The sequence below is a fragment of the Stegostoma tigrinum genome, chromosome 7 (genome assembly GCF_030684315.1).
Source record: "Stegostoma tigrinum isolate sSteTig4 chromosome 7, sSteTig4.hap1, whole genome shotgun sequence".
Taxonomy (NCBI): Eukaryota; Metazoa; Chordata; class Chondrichthyes; order Orectolobiformes; family Stegostomatidae; genus Stegostoma; species Stegostoma tigrinum.
Genome location: NC_081360.1, coordinates 105,404,810 through 105,431,167, shown reverse-complemented (window position 1 = coordinate 105,431,167; position 26,358 = coordinate 105,404,810). Strand labels below are relative to the sequence as shown.

The following is a 26,358-nucleotide window of genomic DNA, read 5'->3' as shown; positions in this document are numbered from 1 at the left end:
GCAGATGACACTAAGATTGGTGGAATAGCAGACAGTGAAGGGGACTGTTGGAGAATGCAGCAGAATACAGATAGATTGGAGAGTTGGGTGGAGAAATGGCGGATGGAGTTCAATCCGGGCAAATGCGAGGTGATGTTTTTTGGAAGATCCAATTCAAGAGTGAACTAGACAGTAAATGGAAAAGTCCGAGGGAAAATTGATGAACAGAGAGATCTGGGTGTTCAGGTCCATTGTTCCCTGAAGGTGACAACGCAGGTCAATAGAGTGGTCAAGAAAGCATATGGCATGCTTTCCTTCATTGGACGGGGTATTGAGTACAAGAGTTGGCAGGTCATGTTGCAGTTGTATAGGACTTTGGTTCAGCCACATTTGGAGTACTGTGTGCAGTTCAGGTCGCCACATTACCAAAAGGATGTGGATGCTTTGGAGAGGGTGCAGAGGAGGTTCACCAGGATGTTGCCTGGTATGGAGGGTGCTAGCTACAAAGAGAGGTTGAGTAGATTGGGATTATTTTCATTAGAAAGATGGAAATTGAGGTGGGACCTGATTGAGGTCTACAAAATCATGAGGGGTATAGGCAGGGTGGATAGCAAGAAGCTTTTTCCCAGAGTGGGGGACTCAATTACTAGGGGTCATGAGTTCAAAGTGAGAGGAGGGAAGTTTAAGGGAGATATGCGTGGAAAGTTCTTTACACAGAGGGTGGTGGGTGCCTGGAACGCGTTGCCAGCGGAGGTGGTAGCGGCGGGCACGTTAGCGTCTTTTAAGATGCATCTCGACAGGTACATGGATGGGCAGGGAGCAGACGGATACAGATCCTTTGAAATAGATGACAGGTTAGACAGAGGATCTTGATCGGCGCAGGCCTGGAGGGCCGAAGGGCCTGTTCCTGTGCTGTAATTTTCGTTGTTCTTTGAGAGAGAAACAGAGTTAACGTTTCCAGTTCGGTATAGCCCCAGGCCTGAGAGTGACAATTTACTACTGATCTGTTAATGGGAATGTTTTGTATTGTTCTGCATGTTCACCTCTTGTTAATGCTACATTGTCTCCTTTACTAGTCTCATTTTCTTCCTTATTTGACTTCTCTTCCATTTATATTGTACCTGGTTCGAGGTTAAAGAATTGATGTGACAGATGTTACACTGTAAAACCTCCTTTTCTCACTCTTTGCTGCATCACCCAGAGAGTTTTGGTTATTGGCTTTCCCTTCATACTGTGCTGGACAATCCCAGTCTGACTCTCACCATCCACTGAGCCTATCAGTGTAATAAAGAGTAGTGGCTGTGAAACACTGACCCTCGGTGAGATTGAGAGAGGTCGGTAAATGCTAGATGTTTGTCTATTGTGAACCTGGATGATGGGGTGAAAGTATTTGGGTGAAGTGTACGAGCTGTTTTACTGGTGACTCGGGTAAGCGTTGACTGAGTAGCAGACAGTAGCTCAGACCAGTTTGGTCCTTCAACACTTTGAGGCAGTAAGACTGAGAGATCATCAGAGCTGGCTCCCAACTGCTGAAATGTGAGAGACTGCGGTTTAAAACACTCCTCCAGCTGGTTTCTGTCCCCTGCCAGGAATCTTTCCCTTATAACTGGGGAAAATACAGACGTTCTGACTCTATTAAGATGGAGTCTGAGTGGCTCCAACAACATCAAATTGTAAATAATTCAGTCAGTTTTTTTTAACACAATTAAAATTAAAAACAATTTATCTTGGAATTGAACTTCATCTGGTAAAAGAATAAATGGTGGTGGGAAATGAGGAACAGATAAACTAATTCATGCTAATAAACAGAAGGAGGCCGCTCAGCCCCTCTTGAGCCTGTTATTAAGAACAGGAGGAGGCTGTTCAGCCCATCATAAGCCTGTTACTATGCACAGAAGGAGGCCATTCAGCTCCTCAAGTTATGCAGGAAAGGGTGACCATTCATTCAAACCATTAAAACTAGTGCATGTATGTGAAGCAACGTTTGAACATCTGAATGACAAGAGGCTGAGAACCAGCTTTATTTGAGAGATGGTGTGAATAAGGGAGACAGGGAAGCTAGGGGATGGAAAGCGAGAGAGAGAGAGAGAGAGACAGTCTCGACAAGTGGCCAAGGATACGGGGCCTGAGAGGCAACTACTCAACAGCAGGTTTGTGGAGAGATTGAGAGCAGTGAATCCAGCCAAGCGCAATGCTTCTGCACCTGAGAGAAAAGAATTCTGTTTCATTCCTGTGATGAGGATTTGCCAGAAAGTCAGAACCACACTGTTTAATTTGAAAGCACATCACAAGAGAAAAGCAGGAAGAAAATAGCGCAGTGAGAATTCTGCGCTCCCTTCAATTAACAACATCTGCTGCCAGGCTAAAAATAGTGTGTGAAATTTATGATTCGCAATTTGATTATTCTGAGGATTTGGTGAAGTTGCTTGGAAGCTGTTTAATTGTATATATTTATCTCCCGTGCAGAGTTGGATTAAATCCCTCTGGAACATTTTTCATTGAATAATTATTAGATTTAAAACGCAGAAGGTGGTAATTACAAAGACCAATTGACCCATGATGTATGTCCCAGATCTGTTCAAGAGGCACAGAGACATGCTGTCACCCTCATATCCTCCTTTCCAGGGATATATGGAGGGCTTGGAGAAACTAGGATCCTGCTTTTGAGAGCACAGGACAATAAGGGGAAGAGTAAAACAGAGAACTACAGAGGCTGAAAAGCTGGAAAGTGCTGGAGAAACTCAGCAGATCTGGGCGTGTTTGTGGAGAAAAAGAAACAGAGTTAACGTTTTGAGTCCAGGGACTCTTCTTCAAAACTGGACAGGCTAATGGGAAGATTTACTGTTCAAAATTATGAGGGGTTAAAATAAAATAAACTAGGGGAAACAGTTTGGAGTAGCAAGAGAGTTGGTAACCAGTTTGAAAATTAAAAACCCCAGGGGAGGTGAAGGTAATTATGAATCTGCAGCAAATTGGTGGGATAGGGAATGTGCTGCCTGAAAGGGCAGTGAAAATAAAGGTTCCAACAAGGTTCAAACCCTGGCTGGGCTCAGCATTTATTGCCTGTCCCTAATTGCCCCTGGAGAAGGTGGGGATGAGCTGCTTTCTTGAATTGCTGCAGCCCATGTGCTGTGGCCTGACCCATGTTGCCCTTCAGGAGGGTTTTAATGGGCTCACTATAACTCCCTTGATTGGTGGGTTAGAGGGTACTTCAGAGTTGACCAGTTTGGACTGGAGTCCCCTACAAACCAGGAACTGTTATGGCGGCAGAAGGAGGCCATTCGGCCCACTGGGCCTGTGCTATCATGTAGACAACCTTCCTTCCCTGAATTACGTGAGTGAACAACATGGAAACATAGAGAATAGGAGCAGGAGGAGGGCCTTCTGCCCCTTGTCAATAAATCTGTCGGCCAAACAATATGACCATCCACCTCAGCCCCCTGTTCCTGGTTTCCCCTCCATGCCATTTGATCCCTTTAGCCTAAGAATTTCTTCTTGAAAACATCCAATGTTTTGGCCTCAACCACTTTCTGTGGCAGAGAATTCCACAGGCTCCCCACTCTCTGGGTGAAGACATTTCTCCTCATCTCGGGCTGAAATGGTTTACCCCATTTCCTTAGACTATGATGCTTTGGTTCTGGGTGAGGGTTTTTTAAAATATAGGACAATCCAACAACTTCATGGTCACTTTCACTGAAGATAGCTTTTCATTTTGGAAATATGTGAAAATGGGACTGAGATACTCAGCCTGCCGCAATCTAATTCTTTTGGAGCAATTACAGTGAGCAGATTCCGGATTCATTGGAATGAGGCAGATAATCGGAATCTTCCCAAACATCCGGCCGAGTGTTTACATGCTGACATGTGATCTGTGTGTCCGTGAATTTTGGGAAAAACAGAGTCGGAATTCCACTTGAGCACAGGATCAACATTAGGCTTGGAATTCTGTGAATGCATTACAAATTCTCAGTCAAGAGAATAAGATACTGGGACGGACCGCACCATAAATGAGGGGTATAGACAGGGTGGATAGCAAGAAGCTTTTTCCCAGAGTGGGGGACTCAATTACTAGGGGTCATGAGTTCAAAGTGAGAGGAGGAAAGTTTAAGGGAGATATGCGTGGAAAGTTCTTTACACAGAGGGTGTTGGGTGCCTGGAACGCGTTGCCAGCGGAGGTGGTAGACGCAGACACGTTAGCGTCTTTTAAGATATATTTGGACAGGTACATGGATGGGCAGGGAGCAAATGGACACAGACCGTTAGAAAATAGATGACAGGTGAGACAGAGGATCTGGATCAGCGCAGGCTTGGAGGGCCGAAGGGCCTGTTCCTGTGCTGTAGGTTTCTTTGTTTCTTTGTTTCATAAACACAGGAATGTTACTGTCTGCATCCTGACACAGAGCCCTGTTTGCCCAATACCCCTGAGTTCACGGTCTTAATCGTTCCCCTCCCCCATGTAGGCAACCTTCCCCAACCCCCAGGACCCTTCCAGATCACTGTCTTCCTCCAATTCTTGCCCCTCGAGTATCTGCCAACTGTAATTAACCCACAGAATGTACCTTGAACCACCTGGGCCCACTGCATGGAGCCCTCTCTTTGGTCCCATCATGCCCGCTTTGTGATTATTATCGCCCAATAGTCAGGGTCCAATAATGAGTCATCTCTACCTCACCCTTTCTCTGACTCAGTCCTCAGGGTCTGCTTCAAAACAGATTCGCACCTGGAAGCCAGAAAGAATAAAACCTTCTGTGGCGTCTTTACTGTGCAGGAGACCGTTCATCCCATCATGCTTATGCTAGCTGTTTGAAAGGTCTCCAAACTGTTCTCATTCGCCCAACAGCCCTGTAGGAAATTCTGATGGAACCTGCTTCCACTGCCCTTGCAAACACTGCTTCCAGATCACATCGACTCACTGCCTCAAAAATGTTACCTCCATCACCTCCTCTGGGCCTGGTGTCATTTCCCATCAGTATGGGCCTTCCCTCTGCGTACTGACCCTCCTGCTACTGGGAACAGACACTCCTGATTTACTCTGATCAAAACCTTCATAATTTCAAACCCCTCCCTTGAATCTGCCCTTAACACTCTGCTCAAAGGAGAACAGCCCCAGCTTCTCCAATCTCAGTGAACTTCCACGTTTCTGGTCTTATTGTGGGAAGTGGTGACCTAGTGATGATGTCCCTGGGCTAGTAGTCCATTCATCAAGGCCGGTGATCTGGGGACAGAGGCTTGAATCTCACCGGAACAGATGTTGAATTCATTCAAAATTTCTAATTGAAATTTTGGCCTCATGGTAAGCATGAAACCATTGTCAATTGTTGGAAGAACCCATCTGGCTAATGTCCTTCAGGGAAGGTAATCTACCAGCCTTAGCTGGTCTGGCCTACATGTGACTCCAGATCCACAGTAATGTAAGTGACTCTCTACTGCCCTCCAGGAAACTAATGCTGGCCCGTCCAGAGAAGTCACTGTGGTCTGACTAGACCCTCAGGCTGCTCTCTCATTAACAAGGCACAACTGGAACTGGTGGTTTAGCCTGACGGTCGCCACCCCTCAGGTGAAGGAGGAGGTTGAGAAGATGAGACCCTCATGGTAACCTCAGCTGGAGCAGGAATTGGAACTCATGCTGTTGGTGTCTCTCTGCATTGCAAACTGGGCCATCCAGCCAACTGAGCTAACCAACTCCGTGACACCTATGTGAGTGAATAAAAATGTCTACTCAGTGTCCTCTGCACTCTGACCCCCTCTACACCCTGATCCCCTCTGCACCCCGACCCCCTCTGCCCCCGATCCCCTCTGCCCCTGACCCCCTCTGCACCCTGACCCCCTCTGCACCCTGATCTGTCTGCCCCTGATCCCATCTGCCCCGATTCCCTTTGCACCCCGACCCCCTCTGCACCCTGATCCCCTCTGCCCCTGACCCCCTCTGCCCCAATCCCCTCTGCCCCCGAACCCCTCTGCCCCGATCCCCTCTGCCCCCAATCCCCTCTACGCCCTGATACCCTCTGCACCCTGATCCCCTCTGCCCCGATCCCCTCTGCCCCTGATCCCCTCTACGCCCTGATACCCTCTGCACACTGATCCCCTCTGCCCCGATCCCCTCTATACCCTGATATCCTCTACACCCTGATACCCTCTGCACCCTGATCCCTTCTACACCCTGATACCCTCTGCACCCGATCCCCTCTGCACCCTGACCCTCTCTGCACCCGATCCCCTCTGCACCCTGACCCCCTCTGCACCCGATCCCATCTGCACCCTGACCCCCTCTGCACCTGATCCCATCTGCACCCGATCCCATCTGCCCCTGATCCCCTATGCCCCTGACCCCCTCTGCCCCTGATCCCCTCTATACCCTGATATCCTCTGCAACCTGATCCCCTCTGCAACCTGATCCCCTCTGCCCCTGATCCCCTCTGCCCCTGACCCCCTCTGTCCCTGATCCCCTCTGATCCCAATCCCCTCTGCCCCTGACCCCCTCTGTCCCTGATCCCCTCTGATCCCAATCCCCTCTGCCCCTGACCCCCTCTGTCCCTGATCCCCTCTGATCCCAATTCCCTCTGCCCCCGATCCCCTCTGCACCCCGATCCCCTCTGCCCCGATCCCATCTGCCCCTGATCCCCTCTGCCCCTGATCCCCTCTGCACCCTGACCCCCTCTGCACCCTGATCTGTCTGCCCCTGATCCCATCTGCCCGTGATTCCCTTTGCACCCCAACCCCTCTGCCCCTGATCCCCTCTGCCCCCACCCCCTCTGCACCCCGATCCTCTCTGCCCCGATCCCATCTGCCCCTGATCCCCTCTGCCCCTGACCCCCTCTGCCCCTGATCCCCTCTGCCCCTGACCCCCTCTGCCCCTGACCCCCTCTGCCCCAATCCCCTCTGCCCCCGAACCCCTCTGCCCCTGATCCCCTCTGCCCCTGATCCCCTCTGCCCCCAATCCCCTCTGCACCCGATCCCCTCTGCACCCGAACCCTCTGCACCCCGATCCCCTCTGCCCCTGATCCCCTCTGCCCCCAATCCCCTCTGCATCTGAACCCTCTGCACCCTGATACCCTCTGCCCCGATACCCTCTACACCCTGATACCCTCTGCACCCCGATCCCCTCTGCCCCTGATCCCCTCTGCCCCTGATCCCCTCTGCCCCTGATCCCCTCTGCACCCTGATACCCTCTGCACCCTGATACCCTCTGCACCCCGATCCCCTCTGCCCCTGATCCTCAGCCCAACCTGGAACTCTGTTCAGTCAGTATAGCAGAGGCCGGCATTGCAGGGTCCCAGGTAATGATGTGTTCAAAAACAGTCAACAGTTTTAAGACAAAAAAATTCACATCAGATATTAGGAGCTAAATGGTGTGACATTAAAGGGTGTGTCAGAGCAGAGAGACCTGGGGGAGTGCAGGCTGGGGGAGGTAACAGTGTTAAAGGTGATGGGATGAGCTGAGAAGTCTGTTTATAAAGAGCAGAGGAGTTTGGGTCTTATTAACAGAGGGTTAGATTTCGATGAAACAAAGCAGTTACACAAAAGCCTTTATAAATCACCACTCAGACCCCAGCTGGAGGAGTGTGTTCAGTTCTGGGCCCCACACTTTAGGAAGATTAATGAAGGCTCTTAACAGATTTAAAAAAGGAGGAATTGTTCTATGGGAGGGCAGAGTGCACGTGTGGTGATGATGCATTGAAGGAAAAACTCTGTCAGTGAGCTCGTACAGGCACAGTGGGCTGAATGTCACCTTTTACCTTTCTGCAAGTTATGTACACGGACATCCAAATCTCTCTATGCGTACCAATATTTAACAGCTTCTCCCGTTCGCTGACAGACCCTCCTGTTTTCCCATTTCCTCAGAGTCTCTCAGTTTGCTCCTTGCCCAAGGTGTTTGACCCCATTTCTCCATGTGACAGGGGGCCATTCCATCCTGGGGGAGAATACCAGACTATCCTGGAGACTATGCCCCAACCTCCAATCTCCAAAACACAGCATGCCCTATCTTCACAGGAGTGGGATGAGGCCAGTTCATTGTCCACGCATCCTAGGCAACATTTATCATTTAAATTATCACTGGCTTCCACTCAGGCTAGTTTAGGGTTTGGTAGCTGAGGGGCATGAACATACAGGGGAGACATATTCCAAACATCTAGTTCAGTAAGCAGGTACCGCTTTGGAGTTGCGAAGTGCTCCCTTTCCCAGGGTATATTTAGGGCTGAGAAGGAGCCCTGTGCCAGAGGTCAGATGCCAGGGGACATTGGGAATTGTTGCAAGTGAATATGTGTGAAAAGTGCATAATTTCTTTAGTCATCATCATCATCAAATCCCTACAGGGGGGAAACAGGCCCTTCAGCCCAGACCACCCATCAGAGCATCGCACCCAGGACCTATCCCCCTAATCTACTCACCCCTGAACACTACAGGCAATTTCCCATGGCCAATCCACCTGGCCTGCATATCTTTGTACCGTGGGAGAATGTGCAAACTCCACACAGTCAGTCACCTGAGGCTGGAATTGAACCCAGGTCCCCTGTGCTGTGAGGCAGCAGTGCTGACCACTGAGCTACTCCAGAGGAACTATGTCTAGATAATGTCTATGTCTATGTCCAGATAAATAGAAAGCGGGACGTAACACCAGCACTTCATTGGAGGCTCACTGATGATGTTACCTAGAATGGTGATGAAACGTCTGAAAACTAACCTTCCAGCTCAGCGAGCAAACTCACATCCAGAACCTCAACCTGAGCTACAAATCTTCTCAAAACTCACTAACTATGTCTTTTCAAGAGGCTAGGCCCAAAATGTCAGCTTTTGTGCTACTTGGCCTGCTGTGCTCATCCAGCTCTACACTTTGTTATCTCTTTCAGGTAGCAAGACTGCACTTCACCTCAGAAAGTGAGGTTGTGAGACACAGAGACAGCCAGCATGGGGCTTGGACCCCTGACCCTGAGATTAAGGGCCTCATGCTCTACCAACTGAGCTAGTCAGACTCTGTAATTATGGCAAAGTTGCTAAGGCAATAGTTTAGATATCTTTTGGGGTTTCCCCATGCAGGTTTGAATTCTGCCGACTCTCCTTTTTACTTTACTGTCAAACTGATCAGAACTGACATCAAACCTGTCACAGCCAACTATCAAAAATGTCAGAAGCAGCTATTAAGAGGATCTGTCCCAAGCACTTGTCAAGGTGCGGCGAATGCATTTAAAAAGTCTTTCCCTTTGTGTCTTTGAAAGTGACATGTCTGGAATGCCTAATGAATATGCATGAGCTGAAGTATTCATTTAGAATTTCATTGAGTAAGTAAACTGTGGACTTTTAGGAAAACTTTGAAAGAAGTGAAGATGGGCTGCAGCATGTTATTGCTTATAAAGGAGGCAAACTGCTCAAGTGGAAGTGCTGAGTCACATGTCCCAGTTCGTACATGCACTAAAATCACTGGATTTAGGCCCACAAACTGGGAGCTAACTTGCTCAGGACCATGACCTATTGAACCCCCCTCTCTCTGAAAACCCTCTTTGTAAAATCTGAGTATTAAAAACCAACAGGAAGAACCCCTCACTGCAAGTGGTGGTTCTTAAAGAGAGAAGTTTTCATCGCTGAAAGCCAGGAATTATTAAGAATATGGAATCTACCCACACTATCTCCAGGTGAAAAGAATTCAACCAGCCTGAACCAGGTAGAAATCCCAGCGGCAACAGCTTGTATGCAAAGCGTATTAGTCTACAAACCCTGGTCTCGGCCCGAAACGTCAGCTTTTGTGCTCCTGAGATGCTGCTGGGCCTGCTGTGTTCATCCAGCCTCACATTTTATTATCTTGGATTCTCCAGCATCTGCAGTTCCCATTATCTCTAGTCTACAGACCAATACTTTTGAAAATCTGTGCATAATTATTTTTTCACAAATTTAGCTGTTGCTTTGAAAAAGTACTTTTTGCATAACTGTCGAACTTTTATGAACTTTTTTTCGCTCGAATTGGAGGATGTGCACATGTATGTTTTCAAGCAAGTAATTTTGTACGTTTGTATAGTTTAAATCTTTTGCCCCTTGTCTTCATTTTGGTTTGAGTGCATTACTCCTGCTCACTTGCTTATAAAAAGTCCTAGGAAGTGTTGTTTGCTATTTCACTCTATCTATTGACATAAACCTAGTGGACACAGTGGTAATTATGGGTAATTTGAATATGCATATTGACTGGATTCATCAACCTGGCCAGGGTAGCCTCAAATAATGATTCATACTGTGTATATGAGGGATTATTTCTGACAGAAGCATGTCATGGGGCCAACTGGAGAAGTGGCTACTCTAGATTTGGTTTGATATAATGAGGAAGGAAGGATGGAGAAATGGAAAGGGTGATCACAACATGCTAAAGTTTCAAATTCAGATTGAAAGAGTGAAGACAGGGTCACATACAACAGTTTAAGTGTTGGGCAAAGATAATTATACAGACCTGAGGAAAGATTTGGCTCAAGTGGACAGAGCAAAAATGTTAAAGGGCAGGGCAGTTGAAGAACAGCAGCAAATGCTTAAGGAGATGCTAAATATCTCTTAATTAAAGTATTTTCCTGAGAGGAAGAGCAGTTGTAAAAAGGTAAAAATTAATCTTTGCCTTAATGAAGAAGTCAGGGATAACATAAAGACAAAAGCTAGGGCATATCATGTTGCAAAAATTACTGACACTCTGAGGTTTGGGAGGACGTTTTAGTGTTAGCCAAGGGTTAATAAAACAATACCAAAGGATCGAAGATGAACTATGAAAGGAAACCAGCAAAAAAAAAATAAGCACTGATACCAAAAGCTTCTGTAAGTGTATAACAAGGAAGAGAATAGCAAAAGGAAATGTTGGTCCTTTAGAGAACGAAACTAGCAAGGTAACACTGGGAACTTAGAAATGCCAGAAGCACTAAAGCAATATTTTGTCTCTGTTTACACAGTGGAAAATAATAATTTCATCCCAAAAACCACAGTTATTGCAGAGGAACTTGGTGAAATTACTGTAACTAGGGAGAAAGTATAAAGTAAACTGATGGGATAAAGGCAGATAAGTCCCCAGAACCTGATGACCTGCGTCCTGGGGTATTAAAGGAGGTGGCAACAGAGAGAGTGAATGCATTCGTTATGATTTTCCAAAGATGGCCAAGATGGCAACAGAGTAGGACACTCCATCTACCCCGCTCGCTCTTCATTGCTTCTATTTCTTCTCCTGTCTTCCTCTTGCTTCTTCTATTTCTCTTCTTCTGTCATGTCCTCTGATGATTTCCAGTCTCCGATGATGAACTCCCGGCCTCCCACACCAGCGTCCCGGCTTAGCTTGCGGCGTCCCTGCGTATTGTAGTGGCCTCCCAACGTGTCATCCTCTGCCCAGTGTGGCGGTCTGGTGATTCTCCTGGCCTCATGATCCTTGAGGAGAAGCTCGGCCTGGTGTGGACTGAAGGCCAGGAGCCAGCGTGCTCATTTGTTCTGAACCTTTCCTTCAGTAATGCTGGCCATTTTGTTTCTCTATTTTGTAAGATATTGTCATGAAAGAAACTGTGCCTTGGCATCTTTGTACCTAAGTTGGCATCGTAAGTAGCAACGTGTAAACTTTTCACCATGTTCACTGAGAACACGTGACAACAAAGGCTCATTCTCATTCCTCTAAAATTCCCTGGATTCTGGAAAGGTATCAGTGAATCGGACACTTATGTGATATCCTTACTCAAAAATTGGGAAGCACTAGAATGGATAACATAGAATGGATAACAAGGCGTAGAGCTGGATGAGCACACCAGGCCAAGCAGCTTCTTTGGAGCTTCTCCAAGCTCCACCTTGTTATCTCCAGCTCTATGCCTTGTTGTCTTGGATTCTCCAGCATCTGCAGTTCCTGCTGTCTCTAATAGAGTGGTTAGTTTGGCAGTGGGGAAGTTGCTGGGGTCAATCATAAAGAAAGAGATAACCAAATACTTGAAAAACAAAGCTGAATTCACCAGCATCAGCACAGCTTCATGAAGGGCAAATCACGTTTAACAAACTTGCTGAAGTTCTTTGAGGATGTAACCAGCAAGATGGATTGTGGGGACCTGGTAAATGTAGCATATCTAGACTTACAGAAGGCATTTGACAAAGTGCCATATAAAAGATTGATCCAGAAGGTTAGATCCCAGACAGTCAAGGATAGACAATTGGCTCGGATAGAGGATTGGCCGACTGACAGAAAACAGAGGGTCAGGATAAATGTGCCCTACTCTGCACGGTGAACTGTAACTAGTGGGGTGCTGGTGGGTTTGGTTCTTGGACGTCAACTATTTACAATCTGTGTAAATGATCTATGAACAGGAACAGAGTGTGACATAGCAAAAATCACCGATGGTACTAAAGTAGGTGGGAAAGCAGGCAGTGATGGGGAGATAAACGAGTTTACAGATGGATATTGACAGGGTCGGAGAATAGTTAGGTGGATGAATGAATGCATTCTCATAGCCAGATCGTTATCCATACTTTTGTCTATCCAACTGCTCTTCTCTCTTGTCGGAGTCTATCTCCATCTATTGTTTACTCTTAACCTCCCACCACCCGAGCTCCTGCATTAAAAACAATCTGTTCATAGTTACCATCAACTCTGAAGAAGAGTCAATGCACCAGAAACATTTCTCTTCACAGATGTTGCCAGACCTGCTGAGCATTTCCAACAATATCTGTGTTTGTTTCAGACATTGCAATACTTATGATTAGAGGTGGTGCAGTTCAGTGAAAGCTGGTTAAATGCCTTTACAGAGGGGAAAGCGTTTAAGAGCAGTGAAGTTTTACAATGAAAAAGTAAAGCCTGCAAGAGACAAATACATTGATTGAAGTTGATAATTATTTCATCGCTGCCTCAGTCCTGAGGTCTACCCATGGTGGAGACTGGGTGAGTGATCACCGTAGGTGTGAAGTTGAAGGGTGGGGGTGTGAAGGTGTGGGTTGGCAGGAAGACAGTCTAGGGGCTATAAGGAGCCAGGCAGGGATGGTGGGTAGAGAAGCATCAGTTGGTGTGAATGGTATGAGGGAGCATGGGTAGAGGCACAGGGTTTATCATCGAGAGCATGGGTACGATGGTGGGGCTGTGTGTTCAGAGTCACAGGTTGGTCTGTAGGATTTGAGGACCTATTTTGATGTGAACACTGTTTGAGGAAGCATGGACTGGCACGGGGATGTGCAAAGAGTGTCATTGTGTATAAAGTGAGCGAGGAGTTTGTGTCGTCACAAGGGTGAGTTTTCAGGCCAGGTTGTCTTCCCAGCTAACCCCGACAGCTGGCATTCTCTCTATTTCCTTCCTTGTCACTGAAATGATGTCTAATGTATAGAGCCCAAACCCTTACCCTCCACAACCACATCCAGCCCTCACACTTTACAAATATCTCACATCTGATCCGCTGTTTTTAAAAAACGATGGAAATTCATCCAACTCTGCTCACTGGGTCTGCTGACCAAACCATGGCCCTTGTGTCCCCCTCAGAACCTACTTTCTTACCTAGTGTTATATGATGGAGATGGTCATAGCCTGGCATTTGTGTGGTGTGAATGTCACTTGCCAGTTGTCAGCCCGAGCCTAGGTATTGTTCAGATCATGTTGCATTTGGACACAGACTGTTTCAGTATCTGAGGAGTGACAAATGGAGCTGAACATTGTGCAATCAGGGCGAACATCCCCATGTCTGACCTGCTGATGGAGGGAAGATCATTGATGAAGCTCTTCATCCCTGGGATCATTCTTGTAAATCTCCTCAGCTACCCCTCCAACACCAACATTTCACTCATTACATACGGGTCCGAAAACTACTCACAATGTTCCTAACGCGGTTTGACCAGAGCCTTATACAGCCTCAGAGGTACATCCCTGCTCTTGTATTCTAGCCCTCTTGAAATGAATGCTAACACTGTATTTGCGCTCCTAAGTGTGAACTGAACCTACATGTTATTCTTAAGAGAATCCTGAACTGGGACTCCAAAGTCCCTTTGTGCTTCACATTCCTACAGCCTTTCCCCATTTAGGAAATACTCAATGCCTCTATTCTTCCTGCCAAAGAGCATAACCTCACACTTTCCCACATTGTACTCCATCTGCCATTTCTTTACCACCCTCCCAGCCTGTCCAAATCCTTCTGCAGCCTTCCACTTCCTCAACACTACCCTGTCCCTCCACCTATCTCTGTGTCATCTGCAAACCTAGCAACAATGCCCTCAGCTCCTCCATCCAGATCGATAGTGTATTATAGTGAGTAGTTATGGTCTCAACACGGGCCCCTGTGGATCTCCACTCGTCACCAGCTGCCATCCTGAAAAAGACCCCTTTATCCCTACTCTCTGCCTTCTGCCAGTTAACCAATCCTCTATCCATGCCAGTACCTTGCCCCTAACACCATGTGCTTTTATCCTATTTCACAGCCTCCTGTGTGGCACCTTGTCAAAGAAACAAAGACAAAGAAACCTACAGCACAGGAACAGGCCCTTCAGCCCTCCAAGCCTGCCCCAATCAAGATCCTCTGTCTAACCTGTCATCTATTTTCTAACGGTCTGTGTCCATTTGCTCCCTGACCATCCATGTAACTGTCCAAATATATCTAACATGCCTGCGTCTACCACTTCCGCTGGCAACGCGCTCCAGGCGCCCACCACCCTCTGTGTAAAGAACTTTCCACGCATATCTCCCTTAAACTTTCCTCCTCTCACTTTGAACTCATGACCCCTAGTAATTGAGTCCCCCACTCTGGGAAAAAGCTTCTTGCTACCCACCCTGTCTATACCCCTCATGATTTTGTAGACCTCAATCAGGTCCCCCCTCAATCTCCGTCTTTCTAATGTAAATAATCCTAATCTACTCAACCTCTCTTCATAGCTAGCACCTTCCATACCAGGCAACATCCTGGTGAACCTCCTCTGCACCCTCTCCAAAGCATTCACATCCTTTTGGTAATGTGGCGACCAGAACTGCACACAGTACTCCAAATGTGGCCGAACCAAAGTCCTACGCAACTGCAACATGACTTGCCAACTCTTGTACTCAATACCCCGCCCAATGAAGGAAAGCATGCCATATGCCTTCTTGACCACCCTATTGAGCTGCGTTGTCACCTTCAGGGAACAATGGACCTGAACACCCAGGTCTGTCTGTTCATCAATTTTCTCCAGGGCCTTTCCATTTACTGTATAGTTCGCCCTTTAATTTGATCTTCCAAAATGCATCACCTCGCATTTGCCCGGATTGAACTCCATATTTGCCCAGATTGAACTCTGGATTGTCAAAGGTCTTGTGGAAATCCAAATAGATCACATCCACTGACTCACTCTTGTCTAACTTTTTTGTTACCTCCTCAAAGAATTCTAACAGATTTGTCAGGCCTGACCTCCCCTTGATGAAGCCGTGCTAACTCCGCCCTATTTTACCAGGCAGTTCAGTCCTCCACAATCTCATCCTCAATAATTGGCTCTAAAATTTTACCAATGACTGAGGTCAGCCTAACCGGCTTATAATTTCCCGTCCCTCCCTCTTTAAACAAGGTGCTACATTAACCATTTCCCAGTCCTCTGGGACCCTCCCTGACTCCAGTGATTCCTGAAAGATCACCAACAATTTCTTTACCATCCCCTCAGCGATCTCCATCAGAACCCTGGGGTGTAGACCATCTGAACTGGGTGAGTCATCCACCTGCAGACCTTTCACCTTCCCCAGCAACTTCTCCTGAGTGATGGCCACTGCCCTCACCTCTGCCCCCAGGCTCTCCTGAAGTTCTGGTGAATTTCCTTCCCCTGTGAAAACTGACGCAAAGTGGCGATTCAGATCCTTTTCCCTTTCTTTGCTCCCCAATACTGCTTGCCCAGCTTCAATTCTACAGCCGACCAAAGCCCACTCTTACCTCTTTCTTGCTTTTTAGACGTCTAAAAACACTCCTGTAATCTTCTTTTATATTACTAGCTAACTTACCCCCATATTGTTGATAACAAGGTGTAGGCCTGGATGAGCACAGCAGACCAGGCAGCATCAGAGGAGCAGGAAAGCTGATGCTTTGAGCCTGGTCCCACCTTCAGAAATGCTGTTCATATTGTTGACTTGATTGCTGAGCTGGCTGGTTGCATTTCAGACATTACTATACTAGATAACAAGGACCAAAGACCCCATACCCATGACATGCAGGACCAATGTCGTGTAGAAAATACCATGCAATGATTGCCAAAAACATTACATTGGACAAACATGAAGGAAACTAGCATCAGGATGCACAAACATCAGCTTGCAGCAAAATGACACAGTGAACTTTCCCTCGTTTCAGTGAAGTCAGGCAACAAAGGCCATTAATTTAACTGGGACATCCTAGCTCGAGCCAATCATAGATACTCATGGGAATTCCTAAAGGCCTGTTTCTCCACCCATAATAAAGAACAAACAGCAAAGAACAAAGAAAATTACAGCACAGCAACATGCCTTTCAGCCCTCCAAACCTGCGCCAATCGAGATCCTCTGTCTAAACCTGCCATCTATTTTCTAAGGGTCTGTATGCATTTGCTCCCTGCTCATCCACGTACCTGTCCAGATACATCTTAAAAGACGCTAACGTGTGTGCGTCTACCACCTCCACTGGCAACACGTTCCAGGCACCCACCACCCTCTGCGTAAAGAACTTCCATGCGTATCTCCTTTAAACTTTCCTCCTCTCAGTTTGAACTCATGACCCCTAGTAATTGAGTCCCCCACTCTGGGAAAAAGCTTCTTGCTATCCACCCTGTCTATACCTCACATGATTTGGTGGACCTAAATGCAACCAAATAAACACGTGGAATTCGACCCCATATGCAAACCCTTGCAAGAAAGAACTGGAAATGACGCACAACACCTCAACAGACCATATCATATCATACCATATCATACGAAGCAGAATAGAACAGCATCGCTTCATCAGAGGCCGCACTGATGATGTCACCTAGCATGGTGACGAAATGTCTGAATGCCAGCTCAGTGAATGTGTCAACAAGATCACCCACAATCCGAGCTACAAATCTTCGCAAGAACCCTACCCACATATTTCTGCTGTCCCTCTCAAATTACACTCCAAATCTCCTACCATTGCTGCTCCACCATCTTCCCTGTTCGACTCCCCTTCCTATCAACTCCAACCAGTTCCTCCCTCATGTCTTTGTAGCTCCCTTTGCTCAACTGTAGTCCCAGCTTCTCCCTTTCAAACTGCAGAGTGATTTGTGTCACATTATGGTCACCGCCCCCTTATGGCCCCAATCGAATCTGTCTCAGTACATATCGGCAAATCCAGAATTGCCTGTTCCCGACTGACCTCTCCCACAAACTGCTCCATAAAAATGTAATCAAAATCTGCTTGCTAGCGCTGTTAGTGACACCTTCCATCACTTTACTGATGATCGAAAGGAGACTGATGGGACGGTAATTGGCCGCGTTGGATTTGTCCTGCTTTTTGTGTACAGGACATTCCTGGGTGATTTTCCACATTGTTGGGTAGATCCCAGTGTTGTAACTGTACTGGAACAACTTGGCTAGTGGAGGGCAAGTCCTGGAGCACAAGTCTTCAGTACTATTGCCGGAATGTAGTCAGGGCCCACAGCCTTTGCAGTATCCAGTGTCTCCAACCGTTTCTTGACATCACGTGGGGTGAATCGAATTGGCTGAAGACTGGTATCTGTGACGCTGGGGACCACTGGAGGAGGCTGAGATGGATCATCCACTCGGCACTTCTGGCTGAAGATTGCTGCATGGCTATGGGTCTGGGGTCACACACAGTCCAGGCCAGGTGGAAACGGCAGATTTCTTTCCCTGAAATGACATTAGTGAATCAGGTTGGTTTTTGTGATATTTGGCAATGAGTGTCACATTCGGCCATTTCTGACCACTTCAGCCTTATCCTTTTGCACTGATGTGCTGGGCACTTCCATCATTGAGGACAGGGGATATTTGTGAAGCCTCCTCCTCCAGTGAGTTATTTAATTGTCCACCACCATTCACACCTGGATGTGGCAGGTCTGCAGAGCTTAGATCTGATCCATTGGTTGTGGGATCGCTTAGCTCTGTCTATCACTTACTGCTTTCGCTATTTGGCAAGTAGTCCTGTTTGGTGGCTTCACCAGGTTGGTACCTCACCTTCAGGTAAACCTGGTGCTGCTCCTGGCATGCCCTCCTGCACTCTCCATTGAACCAGGGTTGACCTCCTGTCCTGATGGAAATGGCTGAGTGGGGAATATGTCAAGCCATGAGGTTACAGACTGTACTGGAGTACAGTTCTGCTGCTGTTGATCGCCCACAGCGCCTCGTGGACGTCTCGTCTTGAGTTGCTTGATCTGTGTGAAGTCTGCCCCATTGAGCACGGGGATAGTGCCACACAACACGATGGAGGTTGTTCTCAATGTGAAGGTGGGACTTTGTCTCCACAAGGACTGTGCAAAGGTCCCTCTTACTGATACTGTCATGGACAGATGTAACTGCAGCTGGCAGGTTGGTAAGGATGAGGTCAGATATGTTTCCCCTCTTTTTGGTTCCCTCACCACCTGCCGCAGACCCAGTCTAACAGCTATGTCCTGAAGGACCCGACCAGCCCGATCAGTATTACTGCTGCCGAGCCACTCTTGGTGGCGAACACTGAAATCCCCCACCCAGAGTACATTTTGTGCCCTTACCATCCTCAGCACTTCCTCTAAGTGTTGATCAACATGGAGACGCAATGATCCATCAGCTGGGGGAGGATAGTGTGTGGTAATCAGCAGGAGGTTTCCTTGTCCATGTTTAACCTGAAGCCATGAGACTTCATGGGGTCCGGAGTCAATATTGAGGATTCCCAGAGTAACTCTCTCCCGACTGTGTCACACTGTGTCACCCCTTTTGCTGGTTCTGTCCTGCTGGTGGGACAGGACATACCCAGGGATGGTGATGCTGGTGTGTGGGACAGTATCTGTAAGGTATGATCCTGTGAGTGTGACTGTGTCAGGCGGTTGCTTGACTAGTCGGTGAGAGAGCTCTGCCAATGTGGGCACTAACCCCCAGTTGTTAGTGAGGAGGACAGTGCAGGGTCCACAGGACAATTATAGATAACACAGCGTGGAGCTGGATGAACACAGCAGGCCAGGCAGCATCAGAGGATCAGGAAAATTGACGTTTTGGGTTGACTGAAATGGTTTCAGAAGGAGGGTCCCAACTTGAAATATCAGTTTCCTGCTCCTCTGATGCTGCCCGGCCTGCTGTGTTCATCCAGTTCCACACTGTGTTATCTCAGATTCCAGTATCAGCAGTTCTTGCTATCTCTGAGAGAGAGAAGTTTGAGACATTATTGTGAGCTGTGTTGATTTTACTTCAGACACCAGCTGGCATCTCAAATATTGGGCCCATGAAGGACAACAATCTCCAGCAGCATAGACCTGGGCATGAGGACAGCATTGGAGAGGGGCAGGAAGGTAACATTTCCTCAGTTTTGTGTACTGGCGAAGACTGAGCTTCTGAGACACATTAGAGAGCCAGAACCACAGGAAACTGCACACATCCAAAAGATTGTCGCTGGGTCTTGTGTGCTGATCAGACTGCACCTCACCCAGTAGCTGTTAAATTTGTTAGGCTGTTTAAAACCTTTGTGGCTCACTTTTGTGAGGACTAACTGTGGGCCTCAGGTGGCAGATTGCCAGCAGCAACACACCTTGCAAACCACAATGTCCCTTATTCACTCTAATATAAATAGGACCCCACATGTTGCGAAGGGCTGTGTGCCCATCACCGAATTCTCCTCAATACATCCGTTTCATGGACATAGTTGCCAAAGCGACAAATGGCTGGCCAGTAAGATTCATCAACTAACGTAAATGATCCGTTTCCATGGTCCCCTGTGAGTAACTGGCCTGTGGCAACAACAATGGGTGATATGTGGACACTGGCTTTTCTGGCAGCTGTGATGATGCCTTTGGAGGTGCCGGTAACCATCAGCGCAGGCTCCCACAGCTCTTTGTTCCATCCCCAGACGCTGAGAGGACAAGGGACTCAGGTTGAAGAGATGGCTACTCTCCATTCTGTGAACTGGGACTGAGTTCCAGGAATGATGGCTGTGATAGTAGCACACTCAGGCACTGAAGCAGGCCGCTGGGTGTCTGCAGCGTAGTTGCATTGCCTTGATCAATCTGATCCAGCTCCGTCATATCGTCCTTCCCACTTCATGTTATTGTTGTAGCCTGATGTGCTGCCCGTATCAGGCACTTCAAGGAGTGAGGGTCTGTGAAAAGAGAGCAAAGCCTGGAATAACAGGATGTGAAAGAGGTAGGAAGGTGCTAAGGTTACCCAGAGACATGGATGAGTTTGGTGAAAGAGCGGACAATCTTCTCTCGATGTCGTCAACATCAGGAATCATCTGGCTCAGGCAGATTTCAGCTGTGTTAAATAAAAGGAGGATGTGATTCACTGGGAGTCACTTCAAGCTGCCTGTTGGAACGTCTCAGTTAAAGACGCTGGCTTGGATGGATCCATTCTCATTGCTTGGGTTCCTCCTTTCCTGCCTTCCTCATGTGGGGCCAACAAAGCCAGCAGAACGTCAGGGCAACATCCAGCTGCAAATTCTGTGTCTCTGTTTGATATCTCCCTCGCTGCCTGGCTGTCTATTTCCTCCGTCCCCTTCAACAGCGACCTCAGCCATGGCAGCCCCAGTATCCTTGCAATCTGCCGCACTTTTTCACCTCAATACTGCACCCACAAATTGGACCTCCATCCCCCCCCTCAGCCAGCTCGTACACTGCCTCCACAAAATTCAGAAGCTGTGACTCTCTCTTCAGATGGCAAAGAAGTTTGATGAAGGCAGATCGGTAGACGCCTATACAGACTTCAGTAAAGTGTTCAACATGGTAGATTGGCCAGGAGGGTTAGATCACGTAGGATCCAGGAAGAGCTGGCCAAATTGGATGGAGAATTGGCTTGAAGATACAAGGCAGAGAGTGGTGGTGGAGGGTTGCTTTTCAGACTGGAGGCCTGTGACCAGCGGTGTGCCACAAGAATCGGTGCTGGGTTTGTCATTTATATGAAGTTTGGTTGTGGACATAGGAGCTATGGTTTACAGATTAAACCCAAATAGGTCGTGCAGTAGACGGTGAATTAAGATTATCTCAGAGTAAAATGGGACCTTGATCAGATGGGGCAATGGGCTGAGGAGTGGCAGATGGAGTTTAACTTAGATAAATGTGAGGTGCTGCATTTTGGAAAGGCAAATCAGGGCAGGACTTATACACTTATTGGTAAGGTCCTGGGGTGTGTTGCCAAACAAAGAGACCGAGGGATCCAGGTACATAATTCCTTGAAACTGGAGTCACAGGTAGACAGAGTGGAGAAGACAGTGTTAGGTATGTTTGCGTTCATTGGTGCATTGAGTATGGGGGACGGGAGGTCACATTATAGGACATGGGTGAGGCCATGCTTGGTAGACTGTATGCAGCTCTGGTTGTCCTCTATAAGAAGGATGTTGTTAAACTTGAGGGGTCTCAGTAAAGATTGACAAGGATGCTGCCGGGGTTGGAGGGTTTGAGCTACAGGGAGAGGCTGGATAGGCTGGGGCTATTTTCCCTGGAGCATCAGAGGCTGAGGGCTGACCTTATCGAGGTTTGTAAAATCATGAGGGGAATGGTTAGGGTGAGTAGCCAAGGTATTTTTTCAGGGACGGGCATGTCCAAACCTAGACAGCATAGGTTTAAGGAGAGGGGGGAAAGATTTAAAAGGGATCTGAGGAGCAACCTTTTCACACAGAGGGCGGTGCGTGTATGGAATGAGCTGCCAGAGAAGGTGGTGGGGGCTAGTACAATTACAACATTTAAAAGGCATCTGGATGGGTACATGGATAGGAAGGGATTAGAGGGATATGGGCCAAATGCTGGCAAATGGGACAAGGACAGATTGGGATGTCTGGTTGGTGTGGATGAGTTACACTGAAGGGCCTGTTCTGTGCTGTACTGTTCTATGTTCTATGTTCTATGAGTTACACTGAAGGGTCTGTTTCCATGCTGTATGACTCGATCACTCTATGACAGGGCTACTTCTGCCTTTAAATTTTCCGGTGCCCGGGTTGACACTGGGCAGTCCGTTCAGTTTCATTTCTTAAGACTTTAGCATTTGACCCAATTGAATGAATCAGAACCATTTCAGAGGCAATTGAGAGGAAACCACATTCCTGTAGTCACATGGAGCCCTGACCGGGTTAAAATGATACATTTCCTTCCCTGAAGAACATCAGTAAATTAGTTGGGTTTTTGGTGATATTAGACAACAATGGTCACCATTTGGCCATTTATTAATTCCAGATTTATTCCTGTAATAAGAATTGAACCCACATCCCCAAGGTACCATGATGTCACTACCTTGCCCCCAGTGACACATGGCAGAGAGATTCAAGGGGGGGTGGTATTCACAGGGGTTTGAGCTCAGGCAGGTAAAGTGCGCCCACAAACAGAATGCAAAAAGTTGGGTGACAAAGTGTGGGGCTGGATGAACACAGCAGGCCAAGCAGCATCTCAGGAGCACAAAAGCTGATGAAGGGTCTAGGCCCGAAACGTCAGCTTTTGTGCTCCTGAGATGCTGCTTGGCCTGCTGTGTTCATCCAGCTTCACACTTTGCTATCCTGGATTCTCCAGCATCTGCAGTTCCCATTATCACTGATGCAAAAAGTTGGGGATGGACAGGCAGCTGGAATCGGAGAGATCTCAGGGATTTGTGAGGCTGGAGAATGTCGCATAGGTAGGGAGGGCCTGAGGCCATCAAGGGAGGTGGTGCGTGAGCAGAGAGTGAGGGCAGAATGAACAAACAAATGACCAAATGATAACGTACAGCACAGGAACTGGCCCTTCGGCCCTCCAAGTCTGTGCCGACCATCGTGCCCGAATTAATCTAAAAACAAATCTGCCACTTTTCGATCCGTATCCCTGTATTCCCTCCCTGTACCCATCCAGATGCCCCTTAAATGTCTTCAACGTGTCCGCTTCCAGCCTGTCCTCTGGCAGTGCTCACTCTGAGTGAGCATGAGGTGCAGAATGGTTGGATATTGCTGGAATACGTGGAGGATAGCAATAAGCTACTGGTAGACACTGAAGGAGTGCCTGGGGTCTGAGACACTGAGTCACACATTCTGGTGTCATCAACAACAAGATGAATCTGAAGGAATCGCTCCTCAGGGACCAGGGGCTTGGATCTGAGCCTCACGATTTCCATATGAATGCTTCGGAAATTTGAATTATCGGAAAGGGACGAGCAATGTGACTTTTTCTCTGGAATATGCTCAGAGGAGTTTATCAAAAATTTATGTGGAAAGGCAGTTTCAAACTGGTGCTGAGTTGAGGACAGGGAAGAATAATTCTTAAATATTTGCTGGGAGGTGGAGCAAAGAAATTTGGAGAAAGGTGTGGACACAATGAATGTACTTTGCAACTTGTGGCCCCTTGGATTGATGAAAGCAGTGAGGGAGAGTGGCGGGCAGTGGGGGGGGGGGATCGAGTAGGAGGGAGGGAGAGGGAGGAAGAGAGTTGCAATGAAAGGGAAAGAGAGGAAGTGAGGGGGAGGGGGACTGAGGGAGTGAGGGATTGGGGGTTGAGGGAGATCGATGAGGAGTGAGGGAGAGTATGGGGGACAGTGAGGGAAAGTGAAGGGGAGTGAGGGAGAGTGAGGGGGAGAGTGAGATGGTGTGAAGCGGGGGGGTGTGCACAGGAGGGGAGGGAGAGTGAAGGGGTTGTGAGATGGAGTGAGGGGAGAATGTGGGAGAGTGAGGAGGGAGTGAGGGAGAGTGAGGCAGGGTGAGGGGGATGGGGGAGGCAAGTGAGAGGCTGGCTAGCTCTGGGAGCTGATTTGTTAATTGTTGAGGCAGTTTAAATCTCTGACCTCATGTATTTCTCCTTCTCAGTTTGTCCCTCAACAATAACACTGACTGCCTCCATCTCTCTGTGTCTCTCTCAAGGTGCTCGAGTATGCAGGGAAAGGGAAAAGCATTATGGATGTGGGACTCGCACAGGCCAAGCTGCCCCTGAGCACCAGGAGCCACTACTTTGAGGTGGAGATTGTGAACCCGGGTGCGAAGTGCTACATTGCCGTGGGCGTAGCAAGAAAGGTACATGGCAATGGTATTTGACACCATGTTCATCGAATCTCTCCCCAGTTATCTCAGTCCGTACTCCACATTTGGAGGTGGTCAGCACAGATTGCAGACCGCACCTCACTAGGGTCCCATGCTGCGAACGAAGCTCTGCTTCTCCTGCACTCTTCACAGAAGTGAGAGAATTCAAAAGTTATGTAGAATTTCCTGATGAACTTGTCTTTCAGACCCAGGTTGATAGAAAGCACGTTCTTGATAAGAATCACTATTTATTACAAATAAATAGACTCCCTACTCATACACAGTTACGAAGCATCAGTAGCTACAACGCTAATCCCGTTACAAACCCCCTCTTACACACACAAACACACACAGACAGGGTAAAAAGCAGAGGGGTTTTAAGCAGAGGCTTAGGAAAGCTGCTCAGCGGTTTCTGTTCACACGATCTGCTGAGATGATTCTCGTGCTGATCAAAACACTGCTTCTCTGTCTTCCTTCTCCAAATGCTTCTACTGGTTTGCAGAAGTTGCAGGGTGGCTGGTTTACACGTATCAGTGGTCTCTGACTTATTCAGTAAAAGGCATAGCTTACAGCAACTGCTGAAGGGAAAATAAACTGCAGGCATAAAATGTTTTGTTTCTGCAGAGAACAAAGAATTCTCCACATGTTGTTCAAACCCACAACCGTCCAACTCCCCGGAGCCAATCACATCCTTATTGCTAGGCAAGAGGTCCTGTCCTCTGCAAGGGGCTCACTTTTGTTGCCCCTCACCACCCACACATCAACAAATATCGCTCAGGTTTGGACATCGAGCAGTTTTTCCACCGCCTTCGCCTCACGCTTACTTCTCTAACTGTGAGCCTAACCCTCCCTCCACTGACCCCTTCTCCCACCTCCAACACACCCACTCCTCCTGGACACCACCCCCAGGCCTCCTACCCTCCCCCAACCTCTTCATCTCCAACTGCCGTCGAGACATCAACTGCCTCAACCTCCCCACCCCTCTCACCCACTCCAACCTGTCCCCCGCAGAACGGGCAGCCCTCCGCTCCCTCCGCTCCAACCCCAACCTCACCGTGAAATCCGCAGACAAGGAAGGCACAGTTGTTGTATGGCGCACTGACCTCTACATCACTGAGGCCAGACGCCAACTCTCTGACACCTCCTCCTACCGCCCCCTGGAGCATGACCCCACCCCCAAGCACCAAACCATCATCACCCAAACCATTCACAACCTCATTGCCTCAGGGGACCTCCCACCCACAGCCTCCAACCTCATTGTTCCCCAACCCCGCATCGCCCGCTTCTATCTCCTTCCCAAAATCCAAAAACTCCCCTGTCCTGGCTGACCCATTGTCCCCACCTGCTCCTGCCCCCCCAAACTCATCTCCACCTATCTGGGCTCCATTTTTTCCCCCTTGATCCAAGGACTCCCAACCTACGTCCGTGACACCACTCATGCCGTCCACCTCATCCAGAACTTCCAATTCCCTGGCCCCCAACACCTCATTTTCACCATGGACGTCCAGTCCCTATATACCGGTATTCCCCATGCAGATGGCCTAAAGGCCATCCGCTTCTTCCTGTCACACAGGCCCAACTAGACCCCCCCAACCAACACCCTCATCTGCTTAGCCAAACTCGTCTTCACCCTCAACCACTTTTCTTTCGATTCTTCCCACTTCGTACAGTCAAAGCGGGTGGCCGTGGGGACTTCAATAAAGCCTTTGATAAGGTTCCACATGGTAGGCGATTGGAGAAAATACAGAGGCATGGGATTGAGGGAGATTTAGCAGTCTGGATTAGAAACTGGCTCTCTGTAAGAAGGCAACCAGTGGTGGTTGATGGAAAATATTCAGCCTAGAGTCAGGTCACTGGTGGTGTGTCTCAAGGATCTGTTTTGGGACCACTGCCGTTTGTCATTTTTATAAATGACTTGGACGCAGGCATAGGCGGGTGGGTTAGTAAGGTTGCAGATGACACTAAAGTTGATGGAGTGGTGGACAGTGTGGAAGAATGTTGCAGGTTGCAGGGAGACTTGGATAAACTGCAGAATTGGGCTGAAAGGTGGCAAATGGTGTTTAATACGGATAAATGTGAGGTGATTCACTTTGGGAGGAATAATAGGAAGGCAGAATACCGGGTCAATGGAAGGTTCTTGGTAGTGTGGATGTGCAGAGGGATCTTGGTGTCCATGTACATAGATCCCTGAAAGTTGCCACCCAGGTTGATAGCGCTGTTAAGAAGGCTTATGGTGTGTTAGGTTTTATTGGTAGAGGGATTGAGTTCTGGAGCCGTGATGTCATGCTGCAACTGTACAAAACGCTAG

At 48.1% G+C, this 26,358-nt stretch overlaps 1 protein-coding gene across 2 annotated transcripts in view; it reads left to right on the top strand.

The window, feature by feature from the left end:
• LOC125454307 (SPRY domain-containing protein 3-like) overlaps window positions 1–26,358 on the top strand; it is a 559,019-nt gene that overhangs the window by 406,739 nt on the left and 125,922 nt on the right. For both annotated transcript variants that reach the window (XM_059647616.1, XM_059647617.1), the window contains exon 7: window positions 23,895–24,044. In XM_059647616.1, coding sequence (XP_059503599.1) covers window positions 23,895–24,044 — 150 coding nt within the window. The remainder of the gene's footprint in view (window positions 1–23,894; window positions 24,045–26,358) is intronic.